A 26,715-nucleotide genomic window follows, 5' to 3' on the forward strand; every position below is an offset into this window, starting at 1 on the left:
ACCGATCAGCCTTGATTGCAAACACCTGTTCGGTCTTTGCAATATACAGATACTGACTGACATATTAAAGGAAAAGGGAAACATTAAGCCACCTCATCACCTTACATACACACACACACACACACACACACACACACACACACACACACACACACACACACACACACACACACACACACATTTCCCCTGAGGAAAGACTCGTCTTTCTCCGCTGTTGTCACTTATGCTCAGTCTTGTTCTTGTGCATAACTACAATATAGTGTACAAAAGTGATATAGTAAACAAAAAAGAGAGTGCTGGCAGAGCAGCTGCTGTAGGTAACATTGATTGTGGGAGCAGGGAGGCGTTGAGGAGTGAGTCTCCCCAGGAGAATGCCTCCTATTTCAGAACAGTCTTATGACCAGCATGCCGAGCAGAAATGTGAAGAGAGGCATTGACCAACTACTGGAAAACATCTAAGCTATCCAGGATCAATGTCAAATTGATTCCAGAACTATGTATAATGTAGGCCAGTGGACAGCTTGTCTCGCTCTTTCCACCTCCTGTATGGCTGCGCTTCAGGAGCTGGGATGGTACATAGCAAGCTAGATGGACAAACAGAACAAAATCGCCTGAGGTGTGTTTTAAACACATTGCAAGCCCTTTTGTGGTAAAGGTGTTCATGTGTGCTAAGCAGCTATTCCTCACAGAAATGTGTTGTGCCATGGTCATGCACCTTTTGCCTTAAATCAGTCCGTTACATCAGTTGCCAAAGTTTCAGAATAGTTTGAGGTTGTGGGTACAGCCACTGCAGAACAACTAATTTGCTCGTCACAGTGGATTAACAGAGTGGACACAGTGTGACTTCCACCCTTCCCTTTCAGAAGGGAAGCCCCATGCAGGTTCTAATGAGCAGTATGCTGGAGAGGGGATTTTTTAAACCTAACACAGTACTCATAGGACAGCCTCACCCCTCTTCAACAGATGCCAAGTGCAGCTGTCAACAGCGTCATACCCTATTGTTGTTTTTGCTTTCTGAACTCTCTCATCTCGCTCTCTCGTACTGACCATTTGTCTTGATAGCAGATCAACTGCATCCTATTATGAGACATGCTCAGAAAATCTTAAAGGCAGCTGGAGGTTAAAGTTGGCTCAGATGGATTCACTCTACCTTACCACTTTTCCTCTCTTAAAAGAGAAATGTGGCTGTATGAGATTACATGGATACAGCGTGTAATACGTTATTGCCAGTGCATTAAAAATTCATGAATTATAAATTAAAAAAAAAACAAACTCAAAATGATTCAGCTAAGGTACGTTTGCTTGCAGAATTGAACCAAATCACACTTTTTAAATCACCGATATACCTTTAATGCATTTAAACTTCAAACTTTTTACTCTGTCCTTTTTAGTCAGTTTCTACTATCTAAATTTTCAGTAACTCTACTAGCCGCTTTCTCTTTTCTGTTATCTAGTGCTCATCTCTGTCTGTCTGTAACTAATTGCATTTTTTAAATTTATTTTCATTTTTTTGGGTCTAAACTTGTGATAGCTGGTACTTTGGCAAACTCCTTCCACCCTCCCCAAACACCAGCCAGTGCATTTGTGCCTGGACAGGTTGGTTTCCTGGGCTGCCCTGGAGGAAATATCAGATGACCTGGCACTCCACAGTAAAACCCAGGTCATCAGGGAGGGCTCCTCTAACCATATCCCTCCCATGGCCCCCCTTTTCATTCACTTCCTGCTTTCAAGTGTAGGGCAAGGTCAAAGCTTTGAGGATGCATTCCCCAGACTTCACCATGAGGCAGGCTGGAGGCGCTGTGCTCTGCTCTCTAACCAGACTTTTCTCCGTCTATTCTTTCACATCCTCTTGCTCTCACATATTCATTTCATTGGCTCGGGCTTTTACTGCAATCAATACTGTTGCTAAAGTTAGTTTTTCTAATACAGCTATTCATTAAGTGCATTTTCATTAGTGTCAGTAGAGAACCAATGTAACTGGAATAATGGATAAACATATGCTGTAATTGTTGAATCCTATTTTTGGGGTGATGAAGTCTGGTTTTAAATAACAGAGCTCACCCAAAAGAAAAATAAGTCATTACTCTGTTTTTACATAATGCCTAGTAAATTGTGGGTTTTAAAAACTAAGACTCGATTCTCAGACAATGATGTAACTAAGGGTATTTCAATGCAGGAGTTGCACAGAATAAAATGCACTTAGAGTTTTGTCCTCCCAGCTTTGTATTGTTCCCAGCCCTCAATTTTTCTCTCGGCACAAATGCTCTGTGGATGCGGAAACAAGAGCGAAGCATTATGAATGGTGTTTAGAGACAGGTGTCTGATCTGTCCTGAGATAATGCCAAAAGACTCCTATCTCCCCTTCTAATGGAACAGCGACAGTTGTTTCAAGTAATCAGGCCTGTCATCCAAATGTTGAAGCGCTGGTCCTCTCAACACCTCTCTTTTCTTTCCATAAATCAAAGTTGGTGGCAATGCAGGAAATCAGAGGATACAGCAAAAACAATCTGGCAACGAGTTCTTCCAGAATAGGGAATCCTCTCTGAATATCTCCATCAAACACAGGGGTCATCTTTGTCTGACTTTTGTGGAAATAAGAAAGGGCAAGGGTGAAATCCATCTAATCAGCTCTACAAACAGTTCCCATAAGATTATCACTGCATCTAATTTTAACATCATATTCAAATAAGGGATGAGCCAAATAGTGAATACTTTTTTCTGAGAGTTTACTGCTCCCGCTCCCCTTTCTTGGTCCAAAGAAGTGAAATGGGATGAATATGTTAGTGTCATCTCCAATTTCAAATAGGTAGACATTTCAAAAGATGATTCTCTCTGGAGAAAATGTTATACCTCTAGAGTGAAAAATATCATTTGAAAAGCAAGACAGTAAAAGCCAGTCATCTCAAAATGAAAATTTTCTCATGGTGGCTTTCCTTTTCACCTCAACGGTAATGGGAAAGAAAAAAAAGGACAGGGGGTGAGGTAGGAGAGGGTGGGTGGATGCTATAAGAAGAGAGAAATAAAGGGGAGACACACTGATGAGTACAGGAGTGACACCGCTTGAGGAGCATGTTAATAACGTGTCAGGCACAGACAGGTAACCAGTAATCAGGCCTTGTGACTGTAACAGGGTAGACAGAAACACACGCACGCACGCACACACACGCACACATAAACACCCTCCTCTCCATCTCCATCAGCCCTGAAACTGTTAGACTGCTCGGTCATGTTCTGGGGCAGCCCCCTCTGCTAACAGTGTGTCGCAGCTTTTACAGAGACAAAAGAAACAAATGAGATGGCTGGGTTACAACAAACAGCTCCGGGTTGTTCTTTCCCCTTGAAAATGAAAGACCCTCTTTTTTTGCAAGTACAGTGTCAATTAGAGGTGGTTTTGCTCCTGTTCACTCTCCAGTTCTTAGCTTTTGCTGATTGGCATTTATTTAGAAAAAAAGGTTGCCTTAATTCAGGATATGGCGAATACAGGAGTACAGTACAGTATATTTTAACGACACCAGGAGGTAAAACGACAGCAAAGATCATGTCAGTAGGGAGGGTGAGGCATAAACCTCATGCAAGTACAAACAACCTTGCACGAGGTGGATTCTGACCTAAGCGGGAGAGTGTGGATGGAGCTGTGTGTACAGAGAGCCTCCTCTGAATATTTCCCTAGTGAGAGAGCGTAGGCCAGAGGCAGTAAGGTCAGCAGATAGAGTCCAGAGCCAATTGACAGCTGCTGGTTTGACTTTGATACACCATCAGTGCTCAGCACAGCGCTTGCCCATTTCCCCCTCCACCCCTCTTGCACTAACCCGCAAGTGTGTTTGCTCAACCTGAACGCATGCTAGCCTCTCATTATGCCGCCCATGCAAACTTTGTCTCCTTGCAGCTGTTTAATGGCTGCACGTCTGTTTTTGTTTGTTTCCTCACCATAAGATTATTGCACCTTTATGGCTGGTCGGGGGGTTGGAATAATCCCTGGCATCTGTTCAGATAGGGAGGGGTGAGAAAGAGCCAGAGGAAGGGCCATGCTTCTTTCTTTCTTTCTTTCTTGTATGTTTAAATTTTTCTAAATATGGGACCATGTGGCCCTCTATTTCATCCTCTGCGACTGAGACTGGAGCTGTGGCTGGATTTTAAAGGCAAGAATGATGGAAAGGGCTTCGTGCTAACAGGCACAAAGGTCACTGAAGGAGCTTCTTGTTGCCGTTTATAACTCCCAGAATGAACACAAAATAACATCACAGGCACGTTAGTCCAATTTAATGGATGCAGAACAGTAATGCCTTTTGATACCTGGTTAGTTTGTGTTTTTTCTTTGAATATTGTAATTGTTGTTGTTGGCTCAGCACACATTCTCTATATGTTTTGGTGTCTATATAACAAGATTATTTGCTCATTAAATCAACAAGGTTGTTACTGTCTGCTCTTATACTTTCAATGCTGTTTTATTTTTCTGTTGCATAGCAAAAGTTGCCTGAGCTCCTTTAGAAAAGCCTCATCTCCTTTCTTTTATTTTATTAATTCAAGATGCCATCTTGTCATGGCTTCTGTGCCTCCGGTCATTATGGCAGGAGAACAAGAACTTAATCAACAGGGCATTATCTCCCAGTGTGCACCTGGAGGCAACAGAGCCAGTCATGCTACCATCCCTTTTTTGTTGGTAACCCTGACAGCCTGGAAACCCCTCACACCACACACCCTGCAGCATCCCCATGGGCTATCGCCAGTGTCTGTGCCAGGTCACACTTGTGACACGGCCTTGAAGGCCCAGTTGGTGCCTTCTTGCAGTGGTGCATATTTTAGAATTTTTATGAATTTGAAGAGAAAATGATGGAAGAAATGAAGAAATGGTCCTGGTTTATGTGCTTGCTTTATGCTGCCACACACTGGATGTGTCATATTTTTCCAGTTTGCACTTTTGAAACAGCTGCTGCTTTTGTTGACATTATTGCCCCGTGTGGGCAGGTGAAGTAACAGCATTTAGTCCCAAAGGAAGCTATTTTCAAACCCTATCCTCACAAACCAAAGAAGACAATATCTTAGAAACACATTTACTCTTAAAGGTTTGTTGACACTCCAACATGAGGTGAGACACGCATCCTTATAAACTGAAAAGACAGTGTTTTTGTGGAAGATGGCAGCAGCTCTGTCCTTGTGTCTAGCTCTCTCTCTAGTCTGACAAATGTTCTTGCTGAAGAGTGAATTACTGGCTGTCGCTGGTAATCATTAGGTTGTCTACCAGCATCCAAAGTGCTTTTTATTTCTGCCCATTAGTTTGGTGAGAAAATGGCCGGGTATGGTCCAGTGTGTTCTCCCTTACACTCAGACTGATGCAGTAGGCAGGGCAAGCATGGGAAACATGAAAGTGTTTGAAGTATCTCTATTTATGCCAGTGGCAGTTTGGGCTTTTTTTTTAAAAAGCATGGTGTCTATAGCATCTCTGTACACAACTGACTCCAAAGGATCTACTGCTTTTTCTGAAGAAGCAATACACACACATGTCAATATTGTGAGACTGGCGTGTAATTATCATTCAAAGGTTAAAGAGTGGATTGATCCATAGAGAAGTGTCAAGGGCAGATCAAAGGGATTTGGGGGAGGATCGGACCAAAAATGTTAAAAGCTGCTCACTCTCAAACACAGAGACGTCAATCTTTCAGAAAGCACCTTGATGTCCTCTGAGGAGAACCTGATCAAAGCTTTTGTAACAAAGATAGTCTCAGAAGATGATCTGACCTCAGTTGCATTCCACTTCTGTCTTTCATTTTACTTTTAGCAGTCTGCATTTACCTGGCTGAACTCCCCAGCACTGCCCCGGTTTCCGTCTTTCCTGTGTTTGCACTGCTGGTTAAACTGTCTGAATATCAATGAAGCAGTCTCACCGATGTATAACAAACACAAGAGAACAGTGATTAAAGATGACATATCTAAGCCTCACTCACTTCCTTCTCCTCTCGTCTCTTTTTCACAGGAGATCGCAGCTTACTTGATAACATTTGAAAAGCATGAAGAATGGCTAACGACATCCCCTAAAACAAGGTAAGACAATTACACTCACTGCCCTCTTTAAAACATAGGGTTTTTAAGATTTATAGTCCTGCAAGTATTACACTCAGTGAGTCCAAATTTACATTTTTGTTTTTTCCTTTTTTTTTCTTTCCAAGGCAATTTCCCTTATGCGCGGCTCAAAATTACCTTCAAGTTTACTGTAGGATGTTTAATATTACAGGGTGCTGATGGCTGTTCAGAAAAGTTTACAGTTTGCAGATAAATTATAGAATATTAATAATGACTAATAACTGCCTTTTAGCACTCCAATTAACACAACATGCACTGCTGCAGCATCTGCTGTGAATGTTATGTTAATGTGCCTCTGTCTGCACATTCGCCACTCCACTGTCTAGGTCAGATGTTACACCCCCATGTTGAACAAAATGCCAAGAGCTAGTGCTATATTTGAAATAGAATAGTTTTTCCAGCATGGGACCTAATTTATTTTATTAATATATGCAGATACATATAGTGCCAATTTGCATGTCCTCCTCAGTTTTTCAGCAAATTTCAGCAAAAGCAGTTTAATGTCAGAGAATGTGTCTGTGGCAGCACTGGCTGTGATGCCATTATTTAACATACATGGTATAATGACTATTAATGAATGCAGCTGTGATAGCAACCTTTTACATTTAACAGCATTAGATACATTTCAGTTTGAGTGTATTTGGATAATCTTTTTCGTATTATACAGCTTTAGAGTTGGCATCTTTGGCCTCTGTTGGACTATCAAACAGAAGTGTCGCACTGTAAGACCACAAAATCTTTTCTTAGCTCCAGCATATACAGCCTATTTAAACATGATCCCTTTTGCTTAAGTTTACATGTTCATGCATTTAGAATAAGCTAATCAATGTTAAATCTTTCTTTATCTTCTTTTTTTTCTTTGAGTTTGAATTGCTGTGTTGGCATTATTAGCAAACCTCATCCGTGCGTAAGTGGACTCTGGGCTTACTGGCACAGAACCGATTGCTCGCATACCCTCCTCTCTTCCACTGCCTCGGAGGGACATTGATAATAGTCCTGCATTAAAACACTACCAATTAAAATATGTTCTCCGGTTTAATTCTAGGCCAAAAGAGCATCAGGCACACCCTTTTTTTTAAAAATCAAGAATCCTTCCTTCTTCCCAAGCCACTTCTGTCTAATTTACCAAAATGAATTCAAAATCACACTTTTTTCTTTCGTGTGACCTGTGTAGTTGGCTTTACAGTCACCTTTATTTCCTCTTCAGTGTATACGCATTCTTTTATCTTGCTCTAGTACCTTAAGTGACCTTAAGGAATAAAAAAGGGATCGTAATCAAAAAAAGGCCACGTTTTGGGGTCCTGGAGAGCTACAAATGTCACAGTACTGGCATCATAGTGCACAAGACAGGCTAAAAATGACTCTTGTGTGAGATGTGAGAGACTTGTGATCCAGTGACTTTCTATACAAATGGTCCTCAGGATAGTGATGGCCACAGTCTGTCACCACTTGCTGTATGTGATGCAGTGGTCTTAGTGTGCTCAGGGATTTCAGTCCCATGTCATCTCGTAGCACAGGTGCTGATATCTCAGATATGTCATCAGGGAGCAGTTCCTAGTGTACATCTACAGATCACCTGACAACACAATAACACATCTCATGTTTTAGAGTACCTGTCTTTTCAGCACAAGATGTGTGTGTTTACTCTGTATGTGTGTTTGCCAACAGGAGAGTCAACGAGAAAGCTTGTGAAGTGTTTGTATTTTTCCAGATGTCAGTGGAAGAGTAGGGTGTAGTGATGGATGTCGGGGCCAGGAAAGGTTGGCGAGAGTCAAAGGATGAGGCGTATATGTGTGATTGATGGTAGCTGATTGATGGCTAGGCTCTACATGAAAATTTTCTGTTCAAGGTCACGGGTGAAAGGTCATGCTTGGAACACCTGTGCTTAAATGATGCCTTATCATTTGTCATCACAAATCTTCAGGTGCGTTTCGGCGGGTGTATATGCATCTGATTGTGGGTGCACCGTGTGCATGCCTGTGTGTGGGTTGACCCCTGTGGGGAATAGGCTAAGTAGGCTAATTCTCCCCCAGCCAGGGCTTTTACTCCAGGTTAGTGGGGCATGATGGGAGGCAAAGATGAGCAGCAGGGTCATACACAGAGAAGCAGAGCACTACATGGCTGCACCGCATGCATGCAACAGCTCTGACACATGCAGGTCATAAAGATGGGAGTGGGCCACAGTCAGAGCTCAAGGAGCTGACACCAGCTGTTTGACCAAGGTGTCACGCGATGCTGTACATGCCTTGAATAGAGATGGCATCCTGTCAACACGAGGAAGATAAAACGAAGTGGACCTGTTTCATACATGCATAGACGTATCTCTGGGTTCATGCTGATGCGCATACAGTAACAGTACAGCCAGTGTTATCTTTTGCTTGGGTCTGTTTCTGTTTGTTTATCGTTTCAAAATCTGAAGCATGCCAGGGGAGAATGGTGGAATGCTGAGTGATTGATGTGCTTAGCTCTAGTAATACACATTCCCTTTCAGATAGGAAGTGCAACAGTGCTTAAAATCAATACCAGTGTTCTCCCACTGACTGCTTGAACAGCACTACAGCTAATTCAGGCCGCACCTGTCAGAGCTGGGGAAATCTTTCCCTACTCGGGCCTTACACTTTAATTTACACCCACAGCCTCGCTGGCTTCCATTTCCATTAAAGGGAGAGCCTGGCATTATGGCTTTAATGAAGGCCACGGCCAGGCTGTGATTTAAGATGGCCGTTACCCCGCACCTTCACTCCACAGGAGGGAACACACTTAAAGGGACAATTAGGATTTTCCTCTACTGCATCCTTCCGGAGAGCCATACTCATTCTTTCCTTTTGGCTTTTTAAAGATGTGACCATACTGCTTCAGTTGATGGGATCTGAAGGTGCCTGTGGGAGAAAGGTAGAAACAGAAGGAAGGGAAAAGAATTGCGGTTCCAAATCTAGACAATAACATTTGATGTGACCTCATCATGGGCATAACATTGCGCTCCTGTTGAGAACAGGCATTCATTATCCATCATAAATGACACAAATATCTCCTTAAGGGGCTGTTTAGAGGTGTTTGAATGCTGACAGATGGAGTAACTATTGACTAGATGGTGTCACAGATTGGTCAGCCCAAAGAGCTAATGGACACCTGTGTGTAGTACAGAGAGAGCTCGTTATCGTGAGCGTCCCCTGAACATCACATGGTTTCATGTTGAAGCAGTTGCACATTAGTGCTTCTTGTCTTCACTGTTTGTTTTATTGAACCGGTTAAAAGCAATCCGTTGCAAAACACAGCACAGAGACCGCTTTTAAACCTGCTAGTCTACTGTATGCAGCGATACAGTAGACTAGCTGTAGCTGTTAGAAAGTTGAAGTGGTGGGTTGTGTCAGCTATTTGCTTTGACTTTTGCACTAGTTTGGAGCGCATACATTTACACATGTGCTTACATGACCACAGAACACACTCCTTCTCTCTTACTCACGCACACACACATACACGAACGCACACACACACACCCACACATTGTATATTGAAACTATCAAACAATAAGCACCAGTCCTTGGAGGGCCCTGCATTGACACTGAACCTAGCCGCCCCCACGTCCCAGCGCAATAGCCCTCTCTCCTCCCACATCCACAGCAACAGAAACAGCAGCAGCAGCACTCCAAAATGAAACCAAGTCCCTTTAGACAGCTTCCAAAGACAATGCTTTTATTAAAACCTACAGTAGTGGCGCCACCCCAGAGGCGCGGGTACACCAACAACAGAGTAGAGAAGAACTGAGAGGCAGCCTGAGATCTGCTAATGACTGTTTGTTTGCGATTGTGTATGGTGTTTGCTATTGTGTAGGGTGCCTATGAATGTGAATTTCTGTCTGTGACAGTGGGAAAGACATAGATAGAGGGGATTGTGTTTAATGCTTATGCGTGAATTTACTCATGTGTATGCACACGATGTGTGCATACACGTAAAGTTGAGAGTTCATGACTGTGCAATTATGCAGGTGTTTATGAGTATATGGAGCTACCATGTGTACATAATTACAGCTGAAACTGTGTGTGTTTTGAATAAAAACCACGCTAGTCCTGTATACCATGTGTGTGTCAATTTTGGAAGAGACTTGGTATCTGGGTGAGTCTGTCATTGTGAATAAAACCTCCATAGGCCTATGTGTAAGCTGTGTTTCTGTCATCAAGTTTGGCAAATGGTGTGAGGAAGTGCTGGACCTTCAGTGACTGTGTGTGTGTGTGTATAAGTGTTGGGGGGAGATGTGTAGGATGTGCCTGAGAAGGGCGTCTGATAGTTTTTGGTCCTAATGCTTTGTGGCACTCGTTGGCTGGCAGAGTTTCAGAGGAGAGTGGAAAAGGACAGGAGCAGCAGGAGCAAGAGAGAGAGAAAGAGAAAGGAAGAGGGTGAGGAGACAGCTCAAAGAGAGATACATAAAGAAACAAAGGCATAGAAGATGAGGGGGTATTTCATTAGCTAACACTGAAATTAAGACTCTAAGACTGCGATATCGTCCTAAATCAAGCTGGGGCTATTAAAAAAAAGCCCGCATGACATGTAACTGGAGAAAATGTTTAGTGAGCCACTGTAGTGGGACCACCCTCTTCTTTTTATCTGCATTTTCCGCTTCTCTTATGTTATTTCCATCCCAAATCATCATGGGAAAAACCGAGCTGTTTGCATAGTGACACTTGGTTGTCCCATTGTGTCGGGACAACACAATGGGTCATTGTACCCCACTGCTTCCACCCAGTCAACAGCACTGACAAGGACAGGCCTTGCAGACTGGGTGAAATAAGGCCCACCTGGGAAAGCTGGGAGGACAGGAGTCAGGTGAACCCTGATAGCATAACGTAAGAGTGAATGAAAGTGAGAAAATGAAAAATGGTCATTGAAGGAAGAGTGAATATGATTGAGCGAGAGCAGTTTAGAAAATGGAAACATGTCGATAAGAGAAGCGAACAGACGAGATGGAGATGGGAGGAATAGTGATGGATGTGGTGAGGAGAAAGGGGGGGGGGGGCATACGCAAACAGACGAAAGAGCAGGAGAAAGATGGAATGGAGGGGGATTAAGCTGACATTGGACGAGAGAGAGAAAAAAAAATAGAGTGGGTAAACAGCAGATAGAGATGGAGGGAGGTGAGCAATGGAATCAACTGACAGATAGAGAAAAGTCCTGTGGTTTTGGGGCATGGGAGGGAGAATGCAAACGGTCAATAGATTACAGCTAGTGTTGTGCCAAGTGCCAGGGCCTCAGACTCCAAGCCAACTTAATAGCGCCTCTTGTTGTCTGTCCTTTAAAGTAATGCCCAAGCCAAACCCAGGGAAGCAGCCTGAGCCCGAGGCTAGTGGAAATGGACAGGGGACTAGATATATGTTAGTTTGCATCCCAGCTGCTGTTTATTACCCTGGCCAGCTTGCTCACTAGAGACCATTCAAAAGAACATAGAACATCATCTAGTTTTATTGCCTTTATTCCCCCTACATGCAACAGGGCTGCTGCTGCTGAAGGCCAGGAAGGGCATGATCTGTCTTTGAAATTAATCCTTTTTATTATGTGCCACTTTCTGTATGGTAATAGACATTAAAGATTAGTACATTAAAGTTTAGGACTGTGGTAGAGGGCTCCAAGTTAGTCTATACAAGTTGAGGATTATTGTGTAGTACAGCTAGACAAAAGCAGTATGAAAAATAAGCATGCCTAGCCTTGTTTGTTATGCCAATATGAGAAAGAGGTGGAGAGGAGGAAGGAGTGCAGCCAGTAGCTGGCCACAGGAGAGAAGGGATAAATAAATAGAGGAGGAAGTTGATGTCAAGCAGGTGTTCAAGGAGAAAGTGTCAGCCAAGCGGGCCGAGATGGGGAGAAGTGCTGCCTCTGCAGCCTGATAATAAAGACTTAATTCAATTAGCGCTTCTGCACCGGTGAGCAGCGTGCAGGCTGGCTGTCGTGGAGCAGGCCATAGACACAGCTGAGCTCGCCCTCAGCCACCCAGGCACATAGATGTCCAGCCCTACACCGACCCAGCACTTTGCTGTGCTCTCTCTCCCCCTGGGTCTCTCTCTCTCTCGCTCACATACACACAAAGAAGACCCAACATTATTCACACCTGAGTCACTGAGAAGTCCAGTGACTAAACCCTGCATACACATCTCTCCTACACAGACCCTGTAACTCACAACACATACACACATAGTCTTCTTCACCCTCATCCCTCCCCATAAAGCAAACTCCCTTCAGCTCCTCTCCCTTTTCTGCCTTCATACTCTCCTTTGAACCCCCCTTTGCTCTCCACCTTCTTTTGTACTTTTTGCTTTCACGTTGTCACACTGCAGCGTTGGTGCCGAATCGCCGTATGTTGGCCAGTACGGTGAGGATTGTGACTGCAAGTCCCTATTTTCAGCCCATCATACCCTGGTGCCCAGTTGGGTGCTGTCCTGTAGGCATATGGTGTAGCGGAGAGCAGATCCTGGGCCTTTCGAAAACCCTTGGGGGTATTTTAAACAGCTTTCCATCCCACGCACCTCTCTATGCCATTCCCTAGAATCTGGTCTGCCACTCTCTGCTTTGGGTGCGGTCTGTGAAAGTCTGTTCATGACTTGTCACTTTATGATCCTATTGGTGTACAGTAGTAGCACCACCGAGCAGAACGGAGTCATGTCTTAAAAGCTCCCACACATACAGGAAGGTGGAGGATGGGGAAAGGAAGTGGCAGAGGACTGTGAAGAGGAGGAGGTGGAGGAGGAGGAAAAGAAAGGACAGGACACACTGCTTCGATGATACTTTTCGCTGTTATGTAAAGAGAAGGAGAAAATAGGTCCTGGGCCGTTGCCAGAGAGCATGGTGAATCACCAGCAAAGAACAGGCACGACATGAGTGTGCATAAACACACGCGCGCACACACACTGGCACACATTCTGTCCCATTTCTTCACCCCAACTGAGCTTTGCAGTACAGGAAGTACAGCAGATGATGAGTTGCCTTTTGGCACCATTAAAATGTGTAAAAACGTCAAATGGCAGGACTGACCCTTTGCACCTTCTCCTCTTTTTGCAACCACGAAAGAGCAGTAACCTGACTTGCTGTGTGCCTTACACATCAAGGCCACTAATACACAGCGCATTCAGGTTCATAGCTCCTTTATTTACTTAAACTTTGACCTTCACCGACCAGGCTGACCTCCACAGTTTGCTTTCATCCCTTTTTTGCTTGACTATTGATTTTTATTCCTTCATTTATTTATTTGATGTCAGTTGTTACCTAACCATGCAGAAAGCTGTTCCCCGGTGCACATGCCTCACTCACCATGAAATACTCAGGTTGTTCTTACCTGTCTTAGTCTGACTGAGACACTGTTGATTCTAATGAAACATCATTACATTTGTAGTAGGTGGACATTCCTGCCCGCTTCGTCAGTCAGTACTTTATTCAAGGCAAGACCCTTACTTCTTTGTCTCGTCTTTTATGAAGTAGTTAGAGTGTCGGGGATGGAATGTACTGGATAACCATGTATTAATTTTGCATTAGTGAATTAATCAATTCGAATATAAGTCAATTGATAAATTATTCAAATCTTCTTGTCATGCACATTTGAGAGGAGTGGGCAGAAGGAAAGGTGAGAACCATTTCAGATTGGATTAATTAATATTCATGACATTTTTAAAATGAAGTAAGAAAAATAGCCATCAATTCAGTTAAACAGTCATATAATTAGGAGTGTTTGATAGAGACAATTCCCACTATGATACAATTCCCTACAATAAAAAGCAAAGGGTTTGATTTGTCTTGTCTCCCTCATCTTATCATAATTTCTACAACCTTTCAAATCTTGCCGTCTTTTTAAACTGCAGCTTGACTGATAGAACTCAGAGAGAGATAAATAAATGAGAAGATGATGAATCTTTCTTATGCACATCATAAGCAAAAATAATTAACAAGCCAGTGCAAAATTCCCACCCTCCACCTGCAACCCACGGCTGGCTTGCTGAGAAGTCAGGTATTTGTTTGCTGTATTTTTAATTTTTCATCGTTCCTTGGTGTAGTCAATCATCGTCATTTTTTCTGTTTCCTAGAGGTTAGTGCTGCGCTCTGGAGAGTTATGGAGACAGGTCAGCCAAGATTTAAAGCAGTCCCGCGCCTGACCCAAAGGAAAGCACTGCTGGATACATTAGCATGATAGCGATATGATTATGTCGGAACGGACATGAAGGGTTTCAATTATTTACAGGTGATGTGCCCGTTGAATTGGCAATGAAGTGGCTCGTAAATTATCCCCTCTGTCTAATCAAGCCTCCAGCGGAATAATGGAGCAAGTACTGATGTGGAAGAAGCTCTTTCTCGTTTCCTTTCTCTCTTCAGTATTTTGGGTGTGGATTGGCTACTTTCACAGTGGGATGATAACAGTCTCCAGATGACATTGGTTGAAAGGCAAGAAATGTGCCAGCGAGCGCAGGTTTAAAACACCTCCATTTCATCACTGCTCAGTGCTTTACTGCGCTTTATGTCACCAGACAATGATACAGTGACAGCCAAGCATCAAATGTGCAGCACCAGCACCTAATGTGCACCTTGGTTTTGTGCCTGAAAGAGAGAGTATGAGAGACAGACATATAGACACACTGAAGACAGACAGGTAGAAAACCAGACAGGAAAATAGAGTGATGCTGTAATGGTTGGCATGGCTCTGCTCCAATGCAGACCTCCAAACAGAGCAACACTGTTCAGACAAAACACAGCCAGGCACCAGTCACTGGCTCATTTCTAGCATCTTCTTCAGAGGCCCGTGGCATCGAGTTCTGTTCAGCTGAATGATGGTGTATTTGATTAAAAGATATTCAATATGAGTTTATTACTCAGTTTTATGTGTCCCCAGCGAATGTGTTTGATTTCTTGTGTATCCTGCTGATATGCCGACACGCTGCGATTGATGCAACCTACAAGCTCTAACCACAATGTTAATCTCACAGAGGTTCTCAACTGTATTGAGTAATAATAAACCTATTTTAAGGAAACAAAGACAGGGATTCGCCTTCCCCACCCACCACCATCACAATCCATAATCACCTTAGGCGGTTTACAGTATAAGAAGAAGAGTGAGAAAAAGTAGAAATGAAAGGAGGATGGAGAGGCAAAGGGGAAGTGAGATAAAAAGCGAAATGTAATGGTGAGAGAGTACCACCTACCGTTCTGGTGTCTTCTGGCAGAAGACTCATTTTGAAGGGAAGATCGGGTGGTCTGTTCACAGCTAGAGCCATAGCTGTGTTTTCCCCCTCTGCCCCTCAAGAAGTGAATAAGGGGTGACTGTACCCACAATTTGGCAGTGAGAGGATTAGTGGCAAGTAGGAAGGTGGTTGGGGGCTGTTTTTTGTTTGTGTGTGCTTACTATTCCCTGCTATGCATTGTGGCAGTGGATCTGGATCTTTTTCAATCCCATGTTCTCAAAAATAGAAACATCACAAACAACATAACAAGCCAATGTGCAAGAGGAGAAGAGGGCAAAATAAGAAGCCCACTGTGTGCTGTGCTCCTGTATGTGTTCACAGTTTTATCCCAGCCTTTCTCAGACTTTCCCTGTCACCACATAACACATCCTTGGAGTCTGTTTATTCTCTGTTCCCTTTTTAATGCCTTTACAGACGGCAAATCCCCAGCAACCTCCAAAATGTCTGAACATCCCCATCTTTGCTTCTATTTCGATCGCATTTCATTTTCCTACGAACAAACACAAAGCTCACAGGGGGAGACAAAGCATTAGGGTTATTATGGGTTTAAAGCACTTAAAAGCTTCTGGCCATCCTGACACTAGGCAATGCAAGGGTCCAGAGGAGCAGGGAAACATTACGCTACAATTTTTAAAGAGAATCGAGTCCCAGATGTGTTTTCTGAAGTGTTTAGAAGGGAGCCTATGCAGGTTTATACTTTGTATGCACACGTAATAAATTTCATGCTTGCATGCAATGATTTTCCTATCTCTAGAAGCTGTATGCCATGCACGTGGAACTTGTCAGTGTTGCTTGTGGCTGACAGTATTAGCTCATTGCTGTGCAACAGTCAGATTCTGTATCACAGCATCTTAGGCTGACTCTTTAGAGCTCTCTCCCCTAGGTCACACATGGAATTTAAGAGCTTTTCTGAGGCAAAGAGGTGTGACTCGCCCTGAGACTCCCCTCTTGCTCTTTCTCTGCATCTGCGTCTCCCTTCTCTCTCTCTCTCTTACTTATTTCTCCACACTTTATTTCCCCCTGCTTTGCTGCTCCACTCAAGAGTCATGGGGCGCACACTCAGTGGTAAACCAGTTTCATTTAGTATGTTTTCACATTTTTATCCAATCATAGCATGCTCAGAGGTTTCAAAAGCCGCATGACACTTTTATTGGGGCCTAATTAAGGATCTGTGATTTAATCCATGTAATTTAATAGAGATCAGTCATGGGTATGAGGCTCTGGCTTTGTGAAAAGGAAAGCTGATACATTGCAACCCCATGCATTCTGCTACAGCGCATTAGGGTTAAAGGGCTTTTCATTAGGGCTATTATTAATGCGTGGTATGTATACGCCACCTGTTGGACAATGAGGGTGCAAAGGTCTTCGTCCTTTACACACACCCTGTGGCTTCTCTGACAGTTGTAGCTACAGAGCACAGCCTCTCGGGTGGTTTTACCGCTACCAGTAGATCAGTCTGTACTCGAAGCCATCAGTAATTGCCTCTTAGCTTTCTCGTTGTTCACATTCACATTCTTTCTGCAAACACAAAAGTGGATGAAGCATTTTCACTTGTTACTTTTGTTTTTCAGAGGTGTGTCTACATCACGGAATGCTTGGGGCTGACTGCCTTGTTATAATTGTTCAAACTACGTGTATAGTCAACGCGGGAGACTATGATAAACTTTATCTTAGATTGTTATAATATCAGTTGCTCTCATAGAAGGACTGAAATGCAATGCCGAGAAGTGCTTTCTAAGCCTTGCAGGGAGTGGCTTGAAAAAAAGTAAGAGAGACAACTGCCTGGCATTGTTCTGTCCTTTTCAGTAGCCCTTCACAGCACTCAAGCAGCCAGTTTTGTGACACAGTGTTGAGAGGGGAGAAAGCAGAAGAGCTAAGAACGGCCCGGGTTGGCTGGGGTGAGGGATTGCATGCTGGGAGGTGTCTAGACGGTCTGGGATAAGAGGCTAGACAGAGGGAGGAGAGGAGAATGGCAGAGTAGTCTGGGCCAGAGGGAGGCCATGTCGAGGGCATGGCTGGATGGGTGCCTTATCTAAAATCAGGTCTAGTCACCGTGGACCTCAGCTTCTGGACATTAACGGCACTGACAGTTGACAGGGAGAGCAGCCACTTCCTGGCCCAACACACCATCACTCACTTGTGCTTCAGTCAGAGACGTCTCTCTCTGTTTCCACCCCGATCTGCCATTTGACTCTCTGTTGTGATCCATGTAGAAAGCAGCTCAACGACTGAACCAGCTGAACATTTCTTTCTGCTGAATTTATAGTGTGTACATTTAAATGTATCTGCAAGATCTCGCATTGTTTTATAAAACAAACGTCTGGCAGTCAGCCTAGATATTCTCTGGGTCTTGAAGAGTTCCAATCTGGCTCTGTCATGATGAAGTCACGAATTTATGGGATCTCTCGACGCTTATATGAACCAAGTTGTCTAGTTGATCCTTGGTAAATGAGGAAAGAAATTCGATGACTAACGTTTCCTATGTGTAGGACTTGGTCCCATCTCTACCACTCATTATGCCTGAGCCCTACGACAGTTTGGAGGACGTTGGAGGCATTGCCACGTTGGCCATATGCTTTCCACGGCTCCTATCTGTCAGAATGTCAGGACATGGCGGGGGTGCGCTTTTCTGCACCAACAGAGGAGTGGAGCGCAACACTACAGGAGGCCCTCATTACCAACACACCCCACCAAAAGAGACTCAGGGATGGGCGAGAAGACATACTGAGCGATGTGTTTAGAACCAGAGGGTGAGCCATTTAAAAAGCACTCAACCCAAGCAACGGCCCCTCCCTCTCAGCAGCTCCATTATCACAGCAGAAAATGTGACACGGGATTTTTTTTTTAAGTAGATGCTTCAACAGATTAACAAAGTAATTAAGGCAAACAAATTGATTCGCTCAACATTTTAATTGAACTTTTGCCTTTGTGTCTCCATCTGGCCAATCCCCTCTTACCCACAGCCAAACACCTCACATGTTTATCTGAACTGCCATTAGGGAACCTATATTGTGCCCCTCACCTCTTGGGTAACAAATGATGCGGAAGCTATGGTTTTCACAACTTATTTTACACATTATAGTGTTTGCACTATCCTTGACATGCAGCATGTTTACTTTCTAGGTTGCATATATGTCATTTGGCTTTTAGTAAGGCTTTATGTCCCTCACCATTCCCAGCCCTCCATCACCACCGAGCCATTAAATTTATATTGGGATCCTGCTTTCAGATGGTCAAGGTAAAAATCAAACTTTAGGCATGGGAATCTGTAATCTATATATCTTGAGTTAGGGTGCATTAGTGGTCTGGTTGCTTCTCACGCAGGCAGTTGAAACGCTCAGTGGAGGAAGGATCCATTAGAAATCAGGCAAACTTTAAGGGACACTTTCTTTAAGACTTTTCAAGGGAGACATTATTCAAAAAGTTATCTCTGCAGGGGTAAAGCCACTTCTCAGTTGACTAATAACTATCAAAGCAACTCATCTAAATCTCTACTTTATTTTCCAAAATGTTTCGGTATGGTTTTACGTAGAATTGCTCTAGCCTTTGAATAGGTTTATTTCCGATACGTATTCATGTAGAAAATTTCAGTTTAAGTTAAATGAAATGCCGTATTCCACACAGCCAAGACGACTGGATGGTCACAAATATCTCAATATGAGTATACTTTGCATTCAGCAACAGTGTTGTGTTATAATAGATCATTAGCAACCACAAGTAGACATAAATCTGTCCTACTCGTGCTATTTAGAAATGGAAACTTGGTGCCTGATACAAACAAACTGCTCATCTGTATAAAGGCATTCAGGCAAGGATTTTGTGTCACAATGGTGTGACTGGTGTCTGACTGCATACTGGATAACGCAGTTTAGCATGCACCCTGCTCTTTTAGAGATGACCACAAGTTTAGGAGGTATTAGGTCCAGATAGAGAGGGTGGAGCTCATTGCAGCGCTACACAATGTCCCCTAATTAAATTGCTCAGTCCCATGTACTGTGGAAGCTAGCGGCTCGGCAGATGTAGCGCCATGTTAAACTTTATGTTGCTTGAAAATGGCTTCCGCTCCAAGTGCATTTGAGACAGAGATGGTTTGACTGTAAAATGATGTGTTTTATGGCACCGTTATCATGGCGATATTCCTTAAAGATGCAGCGCTGCACACTGTGGCATTCTCTGTCTGCAGGAAGGAGCAAATTGATATGAACAGATCAACAGAGCTATGCCCTTCTGGACGTCCTTGGCACCATACTTGGCCCTAAAATTGATTTCTCTCCATATCTCCTATGCCAAAAAACTCTCATTCAGAGATTTTATACTCCCACTGCTGACACATTTTGTTCAGGTTTGGAGAGGATGTACTGTTGGAATGTCATTCATTTCCTCCCACATTTTTTTTTTCCACACTTTTGAAGTAACCTAATAGTCTCACAGTGTATTTGATAGTGGTATTCATCAGTTTTGTGTATGTGTATGTTCATGTTCATGCATGTGTGAGAACTCTCAGTATAAATTGCCAGGAGCAAAGAGATTGCTTTTGATTTAATGGCTATTGTGCTTGACTTTGTGTGTGTTCCACTGTAGTAGTGTGTCCTTCCTTTGCCTCTGTTGTAGCAGGTAAACTCTCTCTGCCCAACATTATTTACACATACACGTACTTACGCCGAAGTGGCACACACACACACACACACAGGCACGGACAAATACACATACTGCCTTGGCTATGCTCCATTAAGTGGCCAGTGTCTTAAACAGGATGCTGACGTAAATGCCGGGGTTGGGAATATAGGACAGATTGTGTATACGTGTGTGTGTTTGAGTGTGCGTGTGTCTATGTTTGTGTGTCTCTGGTCTCAGTTTTATTCTCAGTGTCCTTATTGTCTCTCCCAGTGGACCCCCTCCACACACACCCTCTTCTCTGTGTTTGTGGCCTGCTGAATTCTATTGATCAGGCTGTGAAAGCTTGAATGGCTAAAGAGGAGAACACAGAGAGGCAGAGTAAATGGTATTTTGGAGCCCATGTGTGTTCTTCAAATGATGTGTGTATATGGTTATGGATTTAATTGGTGAGCCAATTAAAAGAAAAGATACAACAAATATTCCAAAGTAGCAGAGATATTTGTTTTCTTTATTATCATTTGTGATTTACTACTAGTGTTGCTATGGGCACTTGGACTTGTGTAAACTGCCTCATGTTGCTCTTTTTACTGAAGAACTGAATGGAGATTTCTAACCAGACCATATGGCATTAAGACCTATTTCATAAACTTTCCAGTCAACTAACAGGTTCTAACAGAGGCACGCACTGCATGAACACAAAAAGCTTAAATAACTGCAGGTGAAACTGCAGGAGAAAGGTCACCTGTCGTTGTTGTTACAGATGGCCAACTACAGTTGAATTTTACAGTTTGAGCAACTTTGCTGTTCTGTTTGCTTTTTAAAGGTTGAAAAACGGAAAAGCAGAAGTGTAAATGCAAGCGGCTGGCATGTTCATGCAGTGGGAAGTGTGAATCGAGGTTTCCTACCACAGAGACAAACTGCTACTGTTCAGACCCTCCCTCAGGAGGTCGACTTCTAGCTTCTCGTATCACAACACAATAGAAAAATTTGTACTATCAGCATGGTTTATTGCTTTATTGGTTGTTGTTGCTGAGAGGCTGAAATTCCTCAGACAGATCCAGTGAACCGCTTTAATCTGAAGTCTCAGACCATCAGAATATTTGTTCTTTTAAATAAAATTGTCGAAAAAAAATTGTTATAGGCATGAATTAATGCTAAATTGTGTTACGCTGTCTTGGTGTGCTATGATGATTGAATAAGACCAAATTTATTTCTGTTACTGAATTTGGTAGCCTGTTCTTAATTTGCGGATGCTTCTGCTGGCATTATTTCCGGCAATTCCCCTGTTAGGGGGCAAGGTCAATGCTAATCAGTGCTTATATAATGTATTTGCATGATCATATGGGCTTTCCATCTTAATGACACTAACGGAAAATGCTATCTAATACTTCGCTTCGAATATCCAATCAATGCACAAATGGCATCCTCTGTAGTAATTAAGAAAGCCTTGACACATGGCTAATGTTGTTATCACGCTGTTTAAACCACTGGGTGACCATTTGTGTCTTGTTGATAGGGACATTGACATCCTGGAAGGCACTGTTCCCATCAAGAAAGAAATGCATTATGGGACAATCGCTAAAGATTCATTAATTAATAGCATAGATTTTGTCTAGATGAAAAACTAGCTGAGAAATGCTGGAATCTAAATCATGGCAAAAAAATGTACCCCAGACTCAGAGACAGTTTGTGTGCTTGTCATGTAATACACACGCCATGTAACGAGCAGCGATGACCATAATCTGACTCAGTCTTGACTCTCGTGTTTGTTATGTGTAACACAGAGGTCTTCTTCTCACTTTTTTAAATAAAAAAAAAAAAAAGCCACACTTTCTTTTTTTCGTCTCCCTTCTACCCTAAGGTCCAACAAATGGTGAATGAGGTGCAAAACAAAGAGTTCTTTGAAGAACAAAGTGAACCTGCCACATACAACGACTGCCTGGAGACAAATCCTATCCCCTAGATTGCATGCTTTCAAGACAGGAGAGAGAAAAGCATCCCTAACAACAAAATGATATAAATTACCACTGTTATGGTCTATACGGTTCAATTTAATGTGCTTGTAATGATAAATTATTTTGGTTATGAATCTAAAGTGGACCTGAGTGCAGTCGGAGCAGCAGGACTGTTAGAACAATTGCAGCTGTCTCCCAGGGCTGTGGCCATTAGTCAATAAATTAGAAAGTAATTAGTTTCTGCTTCTGTGGCTCTATTTGAAGCGCTTCACACAGGTGTAATGAAAATTTATTGGAGCTGTTGATCCGGAGGAGAAAAGAAAAGTAGGGGATTTGTAGCGTGTGATTGTAATGTAGGATTTCCATCTGCTTTTCTTATTTTTTGCTTACAGTGTGACTGGTAAGGTTAGCCTCGATGACCAGTACAGTAACATTTTGTCAACTTGACAATAGGCTAGCAACTATAAAAACTTTTTAGAATATTTTGAGTTTGAGATTTTAAATTAGTCACATTTTGGTTAAAAAAACAACAACAACAAAAAATGCCCTTCTGCTTAACATAGCAAAGTAAAAGACATTTGTTCTTTGCTGGAATCTAGCAATGTGTACTATGCTCACACAAGCCTATGAGGAAGACAGCTATATCACTGGGATATCTGTTTCATTTTAATTCTCTGTGCTTTCTGGCCAGCGGGCGTCTCATCACCCTTTGTTGTTCGCACAGCACTTTCATTTTTTCCAGTGTCATCTGACGCACTGTCTCTGTCCTCTTACTCGCTCATAAAAAGAGGGAGAAAGTCAGGCTTCAGCCATCAGGTTTACCCTAATTGAACAGCTTCACATTTCTCTTTCATGCCATTGTGTGTGGATCAAGGCAGTCGCATGAAGCTTTTTGTTGGCAGACAACATCAAGGCTATTTGTTTTGTCTGGTGGAATGTAAGGTCAACAGGAGAGGGAGAACAGAAATTGGAAAACATTCGCACAAGTGCGATGTCAATGAATGGCATTAAAGACAGTGGGAGGGAGCTGCCGCGGCAGCATATGGGTAAAAAGAAAAATTAGAGGTGAAAGAGAGATGAGGCAGAGAGAGGAGGTAGTGACGAGCTGAAGAAACAGGCGTGAAGTTTTGAAGGCAGCAAAGAGAGAGAGAGAGAGAGAGAGAGACAGAATGAAAAAGAACAGAGAGGACAAGGAGACAGGATGGACGGATGGATAAGGACAATCAGGCAGATTGGTCCCAGCCCAGGCTATGGCCAATTAGAATAAAATTAGCTGGACCTTGGCAAAGGCTAGGGCGCACAGTAGGGCATGGAGGGAAGGGAGGGGAAGTGGGGGAGGTGCAAAGGGGGAGAATATCCCGGTGATTAAAACCAAATGATTAGTGGTGTGCAAGGCAGAGGGCTCAAGAACCAGGGTCACCTGAGCCTGGAGGGAGAGAGAAGGTCTAATAGTAATGAGACCAACCTTCTCTCTCCTCGTCATCGCCCTCCTCCTCTCACTACCCCTTACCTTCTTTTTTCTTGTTCACACTCCCATTTCTCTCCCGTAACCATTTTTAGTTCATCCTAAACTACTCTGGATTTACACATTCTACCGTTTTCTGTCTCCCAGTGTCCCTTCCCCTGTCTGCACCTCACAGTCTTCCTGTAGTAAACCCTGTTACTATCTATCACTGTCTCTTGCCTTTAGCCAAAGCATACACTAATGCAATTGTAGCAAGACGCAATTTAGCTTTCTGTGATAAGCAAAGATTTATGAGTAGTTTACCTTTTTTAATCACTATTGCAGATCTGCAGACATATGGTAATAGAAGAATTGAGCTACTACATAAACTCAACACAATAATGGCATTTATTAGAGATTATATATGTGCTGCTGCTTTAGTTTGAAACAACAGTTGGGCCCAAATGCAAAGCAGGAATCCTGTTTGTGTATTTTGGCTCACTATTCTGTTTTCGACTCTGTATAACAATCATTTTAGGAATCCCCAAAAATGTGACCATCAGTGTGTGAGACACCTCACATAAAAGGAGTAGCTGCAACGACTGGATGCTATTTTTTTTTTACCCGTTAGAAAAGATAAATGGATTTTTACCACATGACTAAGACTTTAGTATAGACACCAAGCTTAAGACCAGTTTGGTGAGTGTTTTAAAGTGTAGTAAGCTTCAGGATCAGGTTTTTGTAAAACAGTCTTTATACTAAACAAAGTGGAGAAACTCTTGTCATGACAGTTAGAGGTTTAGAAATTATTACCATCATAATTATTATTATATCATTATAATAAGTCTTCTCTTGGAGGACTTTAGACAGCCTCTCATGTCTTTCTCAGTTTTTTCCCACTGAGAAAACCTTTGCAAGAGAAAACTCTAGAGAAGCAGCAGAGCACTTAATCAGCTTCTTATTGTGACATGTGCCATGGTAGAGATATCATTGTGTCTATTTCCAACAAAGCAGCCAAGGTAACATCAATACGCTATGAGTCAACAGGTAATCATGCAGAACGTGCAGCGAGGTCTGCAGATGAGATGAGAGAAATCCAGCTCCTAGATGCTGTTTTAAGCTCCAACTTGCCTTAATTACAAACCTACTTGCAACCTTCTCTAAATGGCATTTGCTTTACAGTGAGCATATTCTTATCTTGCAGAGACTTTTTGTCAAGAGCAAAGAGCTAATGTTTCAGTTTAACTTAAGTATCATCTGCCCTCCTCACACCCTTCACTTTTTAAATCTTTTCCCTTTTTGTTCTTTCACAATCAATTTCTGTACTTTCTGTATCTTTCTCAGTCTCCGTTGTAGTAGATATCCCTCTGCAGAGAGGGCGAGTACAGTAGGTCTGTCAGCCCTGGAGGACTGAGAGAGATCAGAAGACATGTCAGAAGTCTGGTGGGTCTTTTCCACCTAGACCCCACTCAGGTATGTGGATAAAACCTAAAGAGAAAACGCAAATACAGCCCGAGGTCCACACCACAGGTCTGTAGCCAGGGGAGACAGGAATGCCCCCTGACTGCAGTCAGACAGACATCCTTGAATAAAGAGCGATATCCACAGGGTGGATTGCCATGTAGAAAGAATGTAATTCTGTGTGTGTTCCACAGTACTATGCGAAGAAACACGGGTAGCTGTATGCACAGTGGGAGGGAGAGAGAGAGAGGTGATAAATGGACAGTGTGCTATATGTGACCATTGTTTGAGTTGCCAAAGTGCTTTGTTGTTGGCCAGTGATTATCTGTGCTACAGAACACTATGATGAGTTTTCAGTTTGAAGAAGATGGTAGAGGAGGAAAAGTGGGCAAATAAAGGTCTTTCCTGTTGGCTACGTGTGATGACTTAGCCAAGCCAGAAGACTTATAGCACAGTCTCACACATAAGGCCGGGGGACCTGGATCACTTTGAAACCAAAAAAGTAGAAGTAGAATAAAACAACTGGTGGCTGCGCCAGAGCCCCCAATGTATTGTACTGTATTACAGTGCCCCTGAATGGCCTCCGGTCGGAGGTGAGCAGTGGCAATTTTAGCTGGCTCCTGACAGTGGACAGAAGGCCTGGTGAACTGGACGACAGTGAGGGTCACAGGTTCCCCTGGGGAGGAGATATCCCAAAGGGGGTGGGCAGATGGGGTCTGGAATGAGAGTGTTCTCAGACAGGTGGATGGTTGTCACCCTTATTTTGCCACCGCCAGCAAGCAGGTGGCCTCTCCCTCCTCCTCTTCCACTCAAGGGTCACCTTGACATGGCACTGCTTCCCCATGGGTCCCATCCCTTCATATACACTCTATACACAGACACACACACACACACACACACACACACACACACACACACACACACACACACACACACACACACACACACTTGTGCTCACACAGACACGCCAATGGTTCTCTGCTCCTCTCAGTCAACCCCAGCACCTGGGGACTGGGAGTGTAAACAGTCGCTCTCAAGGTTGAACCCAGGTGTTTCATTTCCATTAAGGCCCTCATCACATTCACAGCCTCCTCCCTCTGACTTTGGTCATAACACAGACGAAATAGTCATTAAATTTTAGATTACCTTCTCTTTGCCTTTGTAGATGTTGAGATGCACAGGGTCTATTTTAAATGTCTTTCTATGAAATAATTATCTCCCAACTCTTTGCACTCGACGCCTTCAAAAGAGGATGTTCCATTGATGATTTTTGCCCTACATCATAGCTTTGCTCTTGCCGCAACTCTAAAACCCAATATAGCGTAATTAAACTAACACAGTGACATCAATAAAGACAGAAGTGCTCTGTAATTACAGTCTGTGCTAGGACATCATAAGCAGGCAGTGTCATCACCCTAACGAAGGAAATAAATCGATGGCAGACGGACAAAGCCCCGCTTTACAATCCCCTTCTCCTCTGACACACAAAGCCAACCATAAACACGAGTAAGGCAAGAGTTTAATGGCAATCTTAAAGTTGCGGAGGCCACTAGCTTGTCTTTACTGCTCCTGCCCTGCAATACAATGGGTGCCTTGACACTTTAACCACTCCCTTACTCTCCTTCATTAGCTGGGCTTCTCTGTTTCTGTTTCTCCTCTAAGCCTGCCTTTTCCCTTTCCCTCCTCTTCTCTGTGGTGTCTAGTCTCCTCATCCTCTGGAGACACATGAGTGGCAGGCCTTCCCCTTAATAACTGTGTATTCCAATTCTGACACAGTTGCACACAAACAGACACACAGATATAAATACACACAAACACGCGGAAAAAAAAAAGTTGCACGATTCAAGATTGGCATTCCCACGTTGCTGCTTCCTGCAGAGAACCATGTGGACAGCAAGGCTAAATGTCAGAGAAAGATAGTCCACACGCACACACACATACACGCAGGGTC

General features: G+C 43.2%; 1 protein-coding gene across 12 annotated transcripts in view; it reads left to right on the forward strand.

Annotated features, from left to right (window-relative positions):
• The window catches only part of camta1a (calmodulin binding transcription activator 1a), a 277,539-nt gene that overhangs the window by 116,833 nt on the left and 133,991 nt on the right, over nt 1–26,715 (forward strand). For all 12 annotated transcript variants that reach the window (XM_040007840.1, XM_040007835.1, XM_040007836.1 and 9 more), the window contains one exon: nt 5,972–6,039. In XM_040007840.1, coding sequence (XP_039863774.1) covers nt 5,972–6,039 — 68 coding nt within the window. The remainder of the gene's footprint in view (nt 1–5,971; nt 6,040–26,715) is intronic.

The sequence above is a fragment of the Simochromis diagramma genome, unplaced genomic scaffold (assembly GCF_900408965.1).
Source record: "Simochromis diagramma unplaced genomic scaffold, fSimDia1.1 OVJJ01000545.1, whole genome shotgun sequence".
Lineage (NCBI taxonomy): Eukaryota > Metazoa > Chordata > Actinopteri > Cichliformes > Cichlidae > Simochromis > Simochromis diagramma.